General features: G+C 36.9%; 2 protein-coding genes across 6 annotated transcripts; both read right to left on the bottom strand.

The window, feature by feature from the left end:
- Positions 1 to 110: 110 nt before the first annotated feature.
- On the bottom strand, positions 111 to 2419 carry LOC125140396. The gene is made up of 4 exons (XM_047809705.1): positions 2264 to 2419; positions 1560 to 1626; positions 1001 to 1345; positions 111 to 615 (listed from the first exon to the last, which is right to left on the bottom strand). The coding sequence occupies exons 1-4, from the start codon at positions 2402 to 2404 to the stop codon at positions 278 to 280; spliced, it is 891 nt and encodes a 296-aa protein (XP_047665661.1). The 5' UTR covers positions 2405 to 2419; the 3' UTR covers positions 111 to 277.
- Positions 2420 to 4487: 2068 nt separating this feature from the next.
- LOC125138393 lies at positions 4488 to 12315 on the bottom strand. 5 transcript variants are annotated; one of them, XM_047809706.1, is made up of 10 exons: positions 12236 to 12315; positions 11533 to 11599; positions 10972 to 11316; positions 10313 to 10591; positions 9223 to 9310; positions 8910 to 8964; positions 8631 to 8705; positions 8316 to 8399; positions 8152 to 8232; positions 4488 to 4565 (listed from the first exon to the last, which is right to left on the bottom strand). In XM_047809706.1, exons 1-10 carry the CDS (start codon positions 12239 to 12241, stop codon positions 4545 to 4547), a joined length of 1101 nt encoding a protein of 366 aa, XP_047665662.1. In that variant the 5' UTR covers positions 12242 to 12315; the 3' UTR covers positions 4488 to 4544. The 5 variants fall into 5 exon arrangements, with proteins under 5 accessions (XP_047665662.1, XP_047665664.1, XP_047665663.1 ...); XM_047809708.1 differs by having other exon boundaries at positions 10972 to 11183; positions 12236 to 12296; XM_047809707.1 differs by lacking the exon at positions 8316 to 8399.
- Between the last annotated feature and the right edge of the window lie 240 nt (positions 12316 to 12555).

Raw genomic sequence — 12555 nt, 5'->3', positions numbered from 1 at the left:
ACAACAGACAACTCTATTTCCAATGAGATTAATATTAGACTTAGTCTGCGAGCACGACACTGGACTCGTCTTCCCAGAAACCATCTTCACTCCCACACTCACAATCACTTTGCTTTAAATAGTGTTACCTGTTTTCAAAAGCTTAGTCCCGTTTACTAAGTTACTGTTTAAAAGCAACTTTTGTTTCCTGTTTCTTTGTTGAACAATCATTCTGTTCTGTAATCTGTAAAGCTTTTTTATTTCTTGACTCAGTTTTGCTATTGTGTTGATCATTGTTTTACTCTGACATGTTTTTTTTCCTCTTGTCTGTTTTGGAACTGTTTTTAATAAACTGACCTGTATTTGCAGCCATAGATTGTGATCTTTTCCTGACAGTAAGTTTGACTTGAGGGGAGAGATAATTTTGTACTTCTACAGCACAGCGGTAAATTCCAGCATGTCTCTGATTGACTGACGGCAGACGGAGCAGGTTTGAGGAAGATGTATAATAATTATAGGAAGAATTGGTCCAGACAAAATATTTTGGGTTCATGCTCAGGCTGCAGGTGGTTTCACATGTGAAATTCACTTCGTCTCCTTCAAAAACTATATCAGGAATAATCTTTAGCTGGAGCGCTGTGGAAAAAAAAAATTGTTTGAATTACCTGCTGTTAGTAAGTCATTAACTAGCTGGTGTTTGAATATTTCTCAAAAAAATAAAAAAATAAAAAAAAAAAAAAAAATTGCTAATTTTGCTAATGTTACTCCTGGTAGATAGCTAGCGTAATTAATACATGTTAACTATGAGCACATTCAGTTTAATGACTATAACCTTGGACTAAAACTTTGACTAAACCACAGGACATAATTCAAAAGAATAAATGCATTAAATAGTAATAATGCTTGGTGTGTGTGTGTGTGTGTGTGTGTGTGTGTGTGTGTGTGTGTGTGTGTGTGTGTGTGTGTGTGTGTGTGTGTGTGTGTGTGTGTGTGTGTGTGTGTTTAAACTGATGTTGCTCACCTGTGACCTTAAGCTCAACCCCATTCTTATTTGGAAACACTCCAGCTGATGTGTTAAAGCTGACAAAATATTTGTTACTGTCTTTTTGCATAACATTTTTGATTCTGAGGCTGCAGTCATGTGGAGTGTCTCTGAGATACTGAACCCTGTGTCCGTATCGTGCGTCTGTAGACAGGTCTGCATATGGAAACGAATTAGCAAACCAAAAAGCTCTGTGAAATGTGGAATTGGTTGAATTAATGGAGTTATATATGTAACTGCAGCCCATGGTCACTGTAGATCCCCTTACAGCACAGATAGAATTTTGTGTGTATTTCACACTCCTGTCATTTTGAGCAACAACAACTGCAACACAAAATGAAGAAACAATTCGTTTGCTTTTGTTGGTCTGAAGCAGTAAGTAAGGCTACGAGCTCCAAGTGCATACACGCTTCTGTATAATAATGTAAATACTCTGTAAACGCTTCAATGAATTAGGAGGCACTCAAACAGACTCGATATAAAGTCTTTATTAGGAAAAAAAATTGCTGTATAGATTACATTTGGAATTTTGACTCACCTGAAATCAGGAGCAGAAACAGCAGAGAAAGGGAAGGAGTCAATCTCAGTGACATCATCCACACAACCTGGATGATCAGAATACACACAAGAAAACATGTCCTGTAGAAGAAACAGCTGCACATATATTTTTTTGATTACAGCATTAATAAAAGGTTTTGGGTTGATTTAAGTTCTTGTATTTTTTGCCCCCATAGATGTGGTGCATAAATCTGTCCTTAAAGATATTATTTGTTGTTATGAAAAACCCAAAACATGTAAATCTTGAGCATGTAATCAATTTCTTTTATTTTATATGCACAAATCTTAATTCACAAGTACAAATTGTGTAAGTCCTCTTTGTGTTGTTGTTGTTGTTTTTTATTGCTGAATTTAAGCTTTTAAAAAACAAAAAACACAAAAGTTTCTATGCAATCAATCTTATCTCAATCAGATCAAAGGTGTCATCAGATAAGCATAATCAGAGTTCAGTGAAAAACACACTGCAACATCAGAAAGAACTTTCTCCATTGTGATTTCAGAACAACTGTCTTTGAGGAACTTAAACAAACTGCTAAATAACCATGACCCTCTTTTCCCTTTTTAATATTATAAATAAAGCAAATAACGTGTTGACAATCAAACAAAAACAGGCAAAAGTAATTTATCAGACTTAGAATATTTATATAATTATGCAAATTTAATAAACTGACAACGATCTCCTACCATCATTGAGCGATGTTCACATCCGATGTTCAGCTCAGAGAGACTAAGGTCCTTCACTTCTACATGGTAAAATGTGTGGTAAAAATGTGTTGCAAATGTTTTCTGCAAGTTTTCTTCCCCTTTATAGCTGAAACAGTGCATCTGTCTTGCAGGTAGTTGTGAAACACTCAGACAACTTAAAAAATAAAAACATCCTTTTATTTACATCCTATTATTTTCTTTTAAATATCTACATGGAGAGAGAGAGGGAGAGAGAGAGAGAGAGAGAGAGAGAGAGAGAGAGAGAGAGAGAGAGAGAGAGAGAGAAACACAGAGAGAGAGAGAGGAAGAGACACAGAGAGAGTGGCTCCTTAGATTTGCTAAACCTGCGCAAATTTGCATAAAATCCCTGGACCTCACACCTACCAGCAGCGCCATTGTTCTCCTGCTTTTGTTGTGCAAACTCCCCCATCACCTGTGAGGCCTGGCTCATTTGCATTTGTTCACTCAGAGTAGCTCAGATCCAAGGCAGGCCAAACCTCTGTCTGTGACGGAAACCTTCACGGCCTATCTATACAAAATAGTCTGTTTAATTAATATAAAAAAATTGTGTGCTAAGGTTTGTCATTGCCATAGTGCATATCATATTTATACAACCCCTGTGCAGACCTGGGGTCTATTTGACTCATCTGGAAAGTTTAATGTGTCATAACTTGGGTTTCCTTCCACATATTTGCCTGAAATTTACCAAAGTTTGAACTTTGCAAGTAACATTAATTTTGTCTTTTTTAGTTGAACTATGTGCTCATAAAATAAATACATTCCTCCTCAAGTTCTCCCGGGTCAATTTGACCCGGCAACATTTAGTGGGGCAATAGGTCACACTTTTTCCCTTTTCAGCGCAATGAACATACATACAGACACAAAAAATGCACACATTAGACCCAGTCCAATGTGGAGCTGGTGAAAGAGAATGTATTAAATTTAGGAAACATACAATACATGACAGGAACAGAGCATTCGTTCATGCGGTAATGGGATCTGAATGTTTAACAGTCTGTTTGGAAAGAATTATAATCAATCAGACTCAGTACAGATGATATATTAGTCTTTATGAGTTAAACAAAAGGCAGGAAAGAAAACGAGGCAGAAATGTCTCATGTGGTAACAGAATGACTTTACTTCAAACATTGTGAGGAAAAATTGTCTTGAACATTGTTTTAAATATGCAGTAAACTAGAGGTATAAAAACTGTTTAAATATCAAATTGTTGAGATAAAATAAGGTGTCTTAATATTTTCCCTATGTTTCAACTTTCACAATGTCAAGGACAAGGTATATTTTGCAGTTTCGAATGCAGAAACATCATCCTGTACAAGCAGGGACTTTATCTGGTAGAAAAAAAACAGAATTCTATTCTTACCTGTTTTTTTGTTTATTTTATTTTTATTTTTTTTTGTTTATTTTATTTTTTTTTTATTTTTTATTTAAAAGCTCTTCAAAGTAAAGAAGATGCGGCTCTCATGTATTCTGATGGAACAGTGTCTTTGACTCACATGGTTTCTGTAAAAATTCAGCAGTTTTACTCCTCCGTGAATTGCATCGGTCGTTATTGTTATTAAAGCGAGTGTTGAAGGATAAACATTCAGCACAAAAAAAGAGGAAGAGTTCTGAGGAAATACTTGATTAATTTAGTATCCACTAAACATCACAGCACTGTGCTGATGGTCTCTGACTCAGTGCTGCTCATGATGAAGAGGGTATTTGTTTGTATTTGTTTGTATTCATGTTGAATTTCATAAAATTAATTAGGTGTCAATTAAGTGAGGTGACACAAAAAGGAGTGAAAACTGATCCACACTGTATGCACGTGTCAACTCACATTCAAAGATGATTCCTTCTCCAGCAGAGTGAACACAAGAAGAACATGAGCTAATTCACCTGACTTTGGCATTTTACACACACACACACACACACACACACGTTTTTTTTTTTTTTTTTTCAGTTTATTTTGTATTTCATGAATATAACATTTTATTTCAAGCATGAATACATTGTGTTAGCTAAGCAGGTAAAAAAAATCAAACTATTTAAAACAAATTGTAGAGCTCACATGTAGAAAAATGATACACAGGTGTAATGCAGCACAGTTATAAATCCCCACACATTGTTTTTTATCTGTCGGAGAATTAAGACACAAATACAATGTATTACTCAGAAATGCAAAGCTCTTATGCTCAGAAAGTAAAACTAGTTAAAGATTGAGTTCAATACTGATCTTGACATGGTGTCGATGTTGATCTCATTGTTGCTTTCTTTCAATCTGAAAAAGAAATTGTGATAAAAAAATTTAAAGCAAAAACAATACACTCCTGGTGTACGATCTACTGTCTGACCGTGACATTGCAGAAACCAGATGAGTTTTTCCATCTAAACCAGTATGTTCCCCCAGGATATACTTATGTTTGTAAATCTCGTGAAACGGGAAGGGGAGGTGGGCTAGCAATACTTTATTAAATGAAATTGAAAGTATCCCAGTTAACTTTGTCTACATATTCTTTTGAGTCAATATCCATAAAAATCAATGATGCGATTACTACCATCCTCATAATTATCTACCGCTCTCCCAAGAGCAATAATGCCTTTTTAACTGAAGTATCTGAACTCTTGACTTATCTATGTTCCATATCTTCAAATGTTATCCTTCTGGGTGATTTTAACATTCATACAGATAATGTCAGTAATGCATTTACAAGCGAATTTTTATCATGTTTGGATTGCTTTGGTATACAACAATTTAACACACTGCCCACTCATACTAAGGGGCATACTCTTGATCTTGTTTATCTGCTCTGGTACAACACTTTTTAAATGTAATGTTTCTGATCTATCCATATCAGATTACTTTCTAGGGGTCATTTTCTGCCAAACTGGCTATTTTTAAGGCAAACCTGTGTCGCCCGTTTACATTTTGGAATATTAAGACCATTGATTTGCCTACTTTTGCTGATGAACTTGCCATCTTCTCCAGTAAATGTTGATGAACTGGTAAAATATTACGATGATAGACTGAACATGATTTTAAATGTATTCGCACCTGTGAAAACTCGAACTGTTTCATTTGTACATCCAGCTCCTTGGTTTACACCTGAACTACATGGACGTAAAACTAAAGGCCGTAGGTTAGATCGGCTGTACGTCAGGTCTGGCCTTACTGTTCATAAAGAAATGTATGCTGAACATATTCAAAATTATAAAAATGCACTGACTAAAGCTAAATCCGATTACTACTCCAACTTAATTGGAGTTAGCAATGGGAAATCTAGGTCTCTTTTCTTGGTGGTAAACAATATTCTGAAACCACCTGATTCTTTGCCATCTGTTATGTATTCCACTGACCTATGTGATCGCTTGTTGACTTTTTTATATCTAAGGTTGAGAATGTACATCGGCAATTATCTCCTGGTAAGCTTGTTTACCGGCCCTTTTGCCGTTGATTACTAAAATTGTTGGTTCACTTTTCACTTTTCCAATTCACTTGGTTCTGGTTTTGTATCTCCATCTCTTAAATCTGCTATTATTACACCCATACTTAAGAAACCAAGGAGTGATCCATTTAATTTTGAAAATTTTCGTCCAATTTCAAATTTACCATTTATCTCCAAGGTAGTTGAAAAGTGTATTGCAACTCAAATTCATGAACATCTGTCCAACAACTTGTATGAAATATTACAATCTGTTTTTTCGTCCCCACTACAGCACTGAGACTGCTCTTGTCAGAATAACCAATGATCTACTGTTGGCAGCTGACTCTGGGCTTTTAACTATACTTGTCCTTCTAGACTGGAGCTCTGCCTTTGATACTGTCTCACTGTAATGAGGAGTCATAAGGCTGATGATCCATTTGCAGCTTTTTAATAGCAAACTCGTAATCAAACAGGCAGGGTCAGGGCAGGCAAACACAATGACGAAGAGCAGGCGGAAACAGTAAGACAGGCAGAAGGTCAGGGCAGGCAGCAAACAATAAGAAAACTAGTACACAGAAACAGAATCAAAACCGGAACAAGGACATACACAGATCGAGACTTTGCACTGGCGTCAAGTTCAAGTTCAGCCTTTATAGGGAGTGGCTGATGAGGAACAGCTGGTGGTGTAATCAGTGCCAGTGATAGATTCTGGGAAGTGTAGTCTGGAAGAGCTTAGTATTCTGGAGACGCCTCTCTGACTGTGACACTCATAACATACGTATTGACAGATTAGTTTCCATTGGTATTACTGGCACTGCTCTGTCTTGGTTTAGGTCATATCTATCTGGACACAGTCTGCGTATTCAATTAAAAGTTTTTAGTTCAACAACATCTACAGTCACCACTGGTGTTCCCCATGGTTCTGTCTTGGGCCCACTTCTTTTCATATATATATATGCTTCCTGTTGGTGATATTTTTAAAGGCAGTAGATTAGATAGAGTTGTCGTGCGGCTGTAGAGGGCCTTCGTCTTTCTATCACATATCAGGACAGAGATAGGGAAAGCTAAAGGGACATTGGGCTCCCGCTTGTTCTGAAAACATTTCTGATTGTTACTGCTGCCATAGCGGGGACCCAACACATATCAGTTACCAGTGCTGTTTGCAGATGAGGGCTGGTGTGATCCCTGAAACATAAAACATGAAAACATATTTGTTCCTCTGGCTGGGAGAGGTCCACTGATGAATGATTGAACTTTCAGTCTTGCAAGTGTTTCAAAAAGTTAATTGAAATCCCTCTTGAGGAGCTCAGACTGCTCTTTCCAAATATCATTCTTTCCCACATGTATGACAATCCGACTGAGAGACTCATGTTTCATCAGAATGTTGTAAAGTTCCTTGTTAACATCAGAAACCATTGCCCGAGGAAAACAATATGTAACCTTGCTTCCAATGTTTCTGATAATAGAGTCACCCACTATCAGCGTGCTTGGCTTGGCTGCTGTCTGAGTGGAGCACCGCTGCCTGTATGATATTGAGCATCTGTTAGCTCCGTTAGATACTGGCTGATGTGATCTGCGTCCATTTACATTTAGGGATTCTTCGCCCAAACTCACTAGTGCTTCATATCTATTTTCAAGCCGTACAGGGGGTGGTGGAATACCAATATTAGCTACTCGAGCTGGACCCATATCTGGGGTAGATGATGCTAATGCAGCACCTTTGGGTCTCGCACCCTGTTTATGCCATCGGTTTGTGTCCTCAATTACTTTAAATTTCTCTGAGCTCACTGTGACCTGTTTAGAAGCATTAGGTTCACAGGACTCACCAGCTTTATGTTGAGAGGGACCACGATGAAGCTCTGCTGTATGTTCTGGCAGGGTCGGTAGCACCAGTCAGTAACTTTGTTTCGAGAACTGCAATCTTTTGTAGAAGTCTGTGGCAGTTTGAGCAGCAGGTGGATTGAGATCCAAAAGAAGGCATTTTCTCTTCTGTTTGAGTGTAGGCAGCTGTGTTGTCCTGATTTAGGATTGTAAACTGCCGGTAATAGCAGACTGGTAGACCGCTATGACAAATTCCCCAAGTTGTTGAATATTCCAAATGTCAATATAGTTTCAGGAATTTCTAGTTTTAGTGTGAGTGCCCAATTGTTTAGTTAGAGCAATGTGCTGAACTGCTGGTAGTTAAATCAAAAGATAAAAGCGAAAAAGCAAAAGCGCAAAGCACAGAGCGCAAGTAAAAGCGTCCGAACAGTAGTGAGTCAGCTGGTCATCTCTTGATGACCAAACAATACAAATGGTGAAAAGACTTGTAATAAGTTGTTTCTAAAAATATTCCTTCTTATACACCTGCAGTAAAAGCTTTTTATTTTCAGCTTTAAAGCCTTAGCGTATTCTCCAGCCTGGTGCCACACCTAGTGATTAAAAGCGAAGTAAAGCACTCACTGGTAGATTGTCGTAATCCGGAGAGATGGTCTGAGAATCTTGAGCTGTATCAGTGTCATCAGGAAAACTCTGGTGAACCGTCTGTGAGAGAGAAGGAGAAATCAGTCATGTGTGGTACACGAGACCTGAATGTCTGAGTGAAGTGCGTCTCTGAAAACACTTACTGCAAGTGTGTTATACACGTCATGGGACCTGGTCTGAAGATCAAGAGCTGTGTACGTGTCATCAGTAGGATTGGAGTAAATGTTCTGTGTGAAGAGAATTAAGGATGTGTTTGGTGTTTTGAGGAATTCATCCAAATCTAAATCAAAGAAGCTGTGACTCAGATTGCATTCTATGATGTAATATTGTTTACTAATAGCTGAGTATCTACACACAGATCAGACTTACATTATAATCAAAAGGTTTATTTGTTAATGACAGAAATCAGCTTAAACAACATCTAGAACAGTGTGTACTTTCATACTGTAAACACTTACTCCAAGTGTGTTGTACATGTCATTGGAGGACCTGAAATTGGGGTCCGGAGTAGTGTACAAGTCTTCCCCAACAATCTGCAGACAGAATATTGTCAATTCAAGTCAAAGAAAACCGGGTTCAATTGGGTTCAATGTCAACCGTTTCATTAATCAGCTCAGTTATCCAAAGTTTTACAAAGCACCTGATGTATTGGTGACATTTTCAGCAAATCATTATTCAATATTAAATCACATGAACGCTCATTAAATATCACCAGTCAGGAGACATGGTAGAGAAACCTGTTGCTGTGAGGAGCTTCCTACACCACTAGACATCTTCTGCCTCTTCCTCCTGCTGTCAGGACGAAAAAACAATCAGTTATATACTGGTTAGCAGTGAGCTGACATTAGTAAAGAGAAGCACTCTCCAGATTCCATCACTTGATACAGTACATGAATCTATTACATATTACAACATGATAGCATTAAGTAAGTGTCTGAAAGCATCCACTGAATAATAAAAACAGAAACAATTCAACTTCTCAAATATATAAAAGATTATAACTGCAGTACACACATACAGAACCTTTACAGCTAAGCTTGCATATTTTACCTTCTGTAGTAAAGTCCAACAAGAAGAGCTGCGACTCCACAGATGACGACTCCAAAAACAACCAAAAAGCGATTTGGATACAAAACTTCTAAAAGATAAATCAATACTTTCATTTACACAAAAGTGAACACATGTATGATTTTAAAGCACTGGTGAAGCTTTTTTTAACGCTATTTCCAGTAATTTGGAAAAAATTCATAAATATCATCTTCATATTTCAATGAAAAAAAAACACCCTTTTATTTACTTTACAGGAAAAGCTAGAATTACTGTAGCAACTCATAGCAACATATTCATTCATTCATTCATTCATTCACTCATTCATTTTCTACCGCTTATCCGAACTTCTCAGGTCACGGGGAGCCTGTGCCTATCTCAGGTGTAATCAAACATCTTCTGCACGGTTAAAACTCAGTTTAACATTGCTCCTTACTTAAAGTGATATCATACAAAATAAATCTGAATGAAAACGTCTCAGTAAAATCTGTTTTCAGCCAAATCCAGATTAAAGTTACATCCAAAACTTAGGTCTGAATCTTCAGCACTGTCATGAGCTTCATTCCTATCTCACACCTTCCAAGTCAGAGCTTTTTGGATAGATAAGGGTTCTTCTAACATGGGTTTCATTCTGAACCCTTTCTGATACATTCGAAGGTCAACAACAGAACCATTACCTGTAACAGTGCTGAGGTGGAATTGTGATTGAGAACATGTGGTTAGTGGGTAACTTGGGTCATTATGATCATAAACAGAACAACAGACAACTCTATTTCCAATGAGATTAATATTAGACTTAGTCTGCGAGCACGACACTGGACTCGTCTTCCCAGAAACCATCTTCACTCCCACACTCACAATCACTTTGCTTTTAATAGTGTTACTTGTTTTCAAAAGCTTAGTCCCGTTTACTAAGTTACTGTTTAAAAGCAACTTTTGTTTCCTGTTTCTTTGTTAAACAATCATTCTGTTCTGTAATCTGTAAAGCTTTTTTATTTCTTGACTCAGTTTTGCTATTGTGTTGATCATTGTTTTACTCTGACATGTTTTTTTTTCCTCTTGTCTGTTTTGGAACTGTTTTTAATAAACTGACCTGTATTTGCAGCCATAGATTGTGATCTTTTCCTGACAGTAAGTTTGACTTGAGGGGAGAGATAATTTTGTACTTCTACAGCACAGCGGTAAATTCCAGCATGTCTCTGATTGACTGACGGCAGACGGAGCAGGTTTGAGGAAGATGTATAATAATTATAGGAAGAATTGGTCCAGACAAAATATTTTGGGTTCATGCTCAGGCTGCAGGTGGTTTCACATGTGAAATTCACTTCGTCTCCTTCAAAAACTATATCAGGAATAATCTTTAGCTGGAGCGCTGTGGAAAAAAAAATTGTTTGAATTACCTGCTGTTAGTAAGTCATTAACTAGCTGGTGTTTGAATATTTCTCAAAAAAAAAAAAAAAAAAAAAAAAAAAAAAATTGCTAATTTTGCTAATGTTACTCCTGGTAGATAGCTAGCGTAATTAATACATGTTAACTATGAGCACATTCAGTTTAATGACTATAACCTTGGACTAAAACTTTGACTAAACCACAGGACATAATTCAAAAGAATAAATGCATTTAATAGTAATAATGCTTGGTGTGTGTGTGTGTGTGTGTGTGTGTGTGTGTGTGTGTGTGTGTGTGTGTGTGTGTGTGTGTGTGTGTGTGTGTGTGTGTGTGTGTGTGTGTGTTTAAACTGATGTTGCTCACCTGTGACCTTAAGCTCAACCCCATTCTTATTTGGAAACACTCCAGCTGATGTGTTAAAGCTGACAAAATATTTGTTACTGTCTTTTTGCATAACATTTTTTATTCTGAGGCTGCAGTCATGTGGAGTGTCTCTGAGATACTGAACCCTGTGTCCGTATCGTGCGTCTGTAGACAGGTCTGCATATGGAAACGAATTAGCAAACCAAAAAGCTCTGTGAAATGTGGAATTGGTTGAATTAATGGAGTTATATATGTAACTGCAGCCCATGGTCACTGTAGATCCCCTTACAGCACAGATAGAATTTTGTGTGTATTTCACACTCCTGTCATTTTGAGCAACAACAACTGCAACACAAAATGAAGAAACAATTCGTTTGCTTTTGTTGGTCTGAAGCAGTAAGTAAGGCTACGAGCTCCAAGTGCATACACGCTTCTGTATAATAATGTAAATACTCTGTAAACGCTTCAATGAATTAGGAAGCACTCAAACAGACTCGATATAAAGTCTTTATTAGGAAAAAAAATATTGCTGTATAGATTACATTTGGAATTTTGACTCACCTGAAATCAGGAGCAGAAACAGCAGAGAAAGGGAAGGAGTCAATCTCAGTGACATCATCCACACAACCTGGATGATCAGAATACACACAAGAAAACATGTCCTGTAGAAGAAACAGCTGCACATATATTTTTTTGATTACAGCATTAATAAAAGGTTTTGGGTTGATTTAAGTTCTTGTATTTTTTGCCTCATAGATGTGGTGCATAAATCTGTCCTTAAAGATATTATTTGTTGTTATGAAAAACCCAAAACATGTAAATCTTGAGCATGTAATCAATTTCTTTTATTTTATATGCACAAATCTTAATTCACAAGTACAAATTGTGTAAGTCCTCTTTGTGTTGTTGTTGTTGTTTTTTATTGCTGAATTTAAGCTTTTAAAAAACAAAAAACACAAAAGTTTCTATGCAATCAATCTTATCTCAATCAGATCAAAGGTGTCATCAGATAAGCATAATCAGAGTTCAGTGAAAAACACACTGCAACATCAGAAAGAACTTTCTCCATTGTGATTTCAGAACAACTGTCTTTGAGGAACTTAAACAAACTGCTAAATAACCATGACCCTCTTTTCCCTTTTTAATATTATAAATAAAGCAAATAACGTGTTGACAATCAAACAAAAACAGGCAAAAGTAATTTATCAGACTTAGAATATTTATATAATTATGCAAATTTAATAAACTGACAACGATCTCCTACCATCATTGAGCGATGTTCACATCTGATGTTCAGCTCAGAGAGACTAAGCTCCTTCACTTCTACATGGTAAAGTGTGTGGTAAAAATGTGTTGCAAATGTTTTCTGCAAGTTTTCTTCCCCTTTATAGCTGAAACAGTGCATCTGTCTTGCAGGTAGTTGTGAAACACTCAGACAACTTGTGATAAAAACATCCTTTTATTTACATCCTATTATTTTCTTTTAAATATCTACATGGAGGGAAGGAGAGAGAGAGTGTGTGAGAGAAAGACAGGCAGACAGACAGACAGACAGACAGACAGACAGACAGACAGACAGACAGA

This window comes from Tachysurus fulvidraco, unplaced genomic scaffold (genome assembly GCF_022655615.1).
Source record: "Tachysurus fulvidraco isolate hzauxx_2018 unplaced genomic scaffold, HZAU_PFXX_2.0 HiC_scaffold_50_np12, whole genome shotgun sequence".
Classification (NCBI taxonomy): domain Eukaryota; kingdom Metazoa; phylum Chordata; class Actinopteri; order Siluriformes; family Bagridae; genus Tachysurus; species Tachysurus fulvidraco.
The sequence above is the reverse complement of the archived record's forward strand: the minus strand, read 5'-3'. Positions and strand labels throughout refer to the sequence as shown.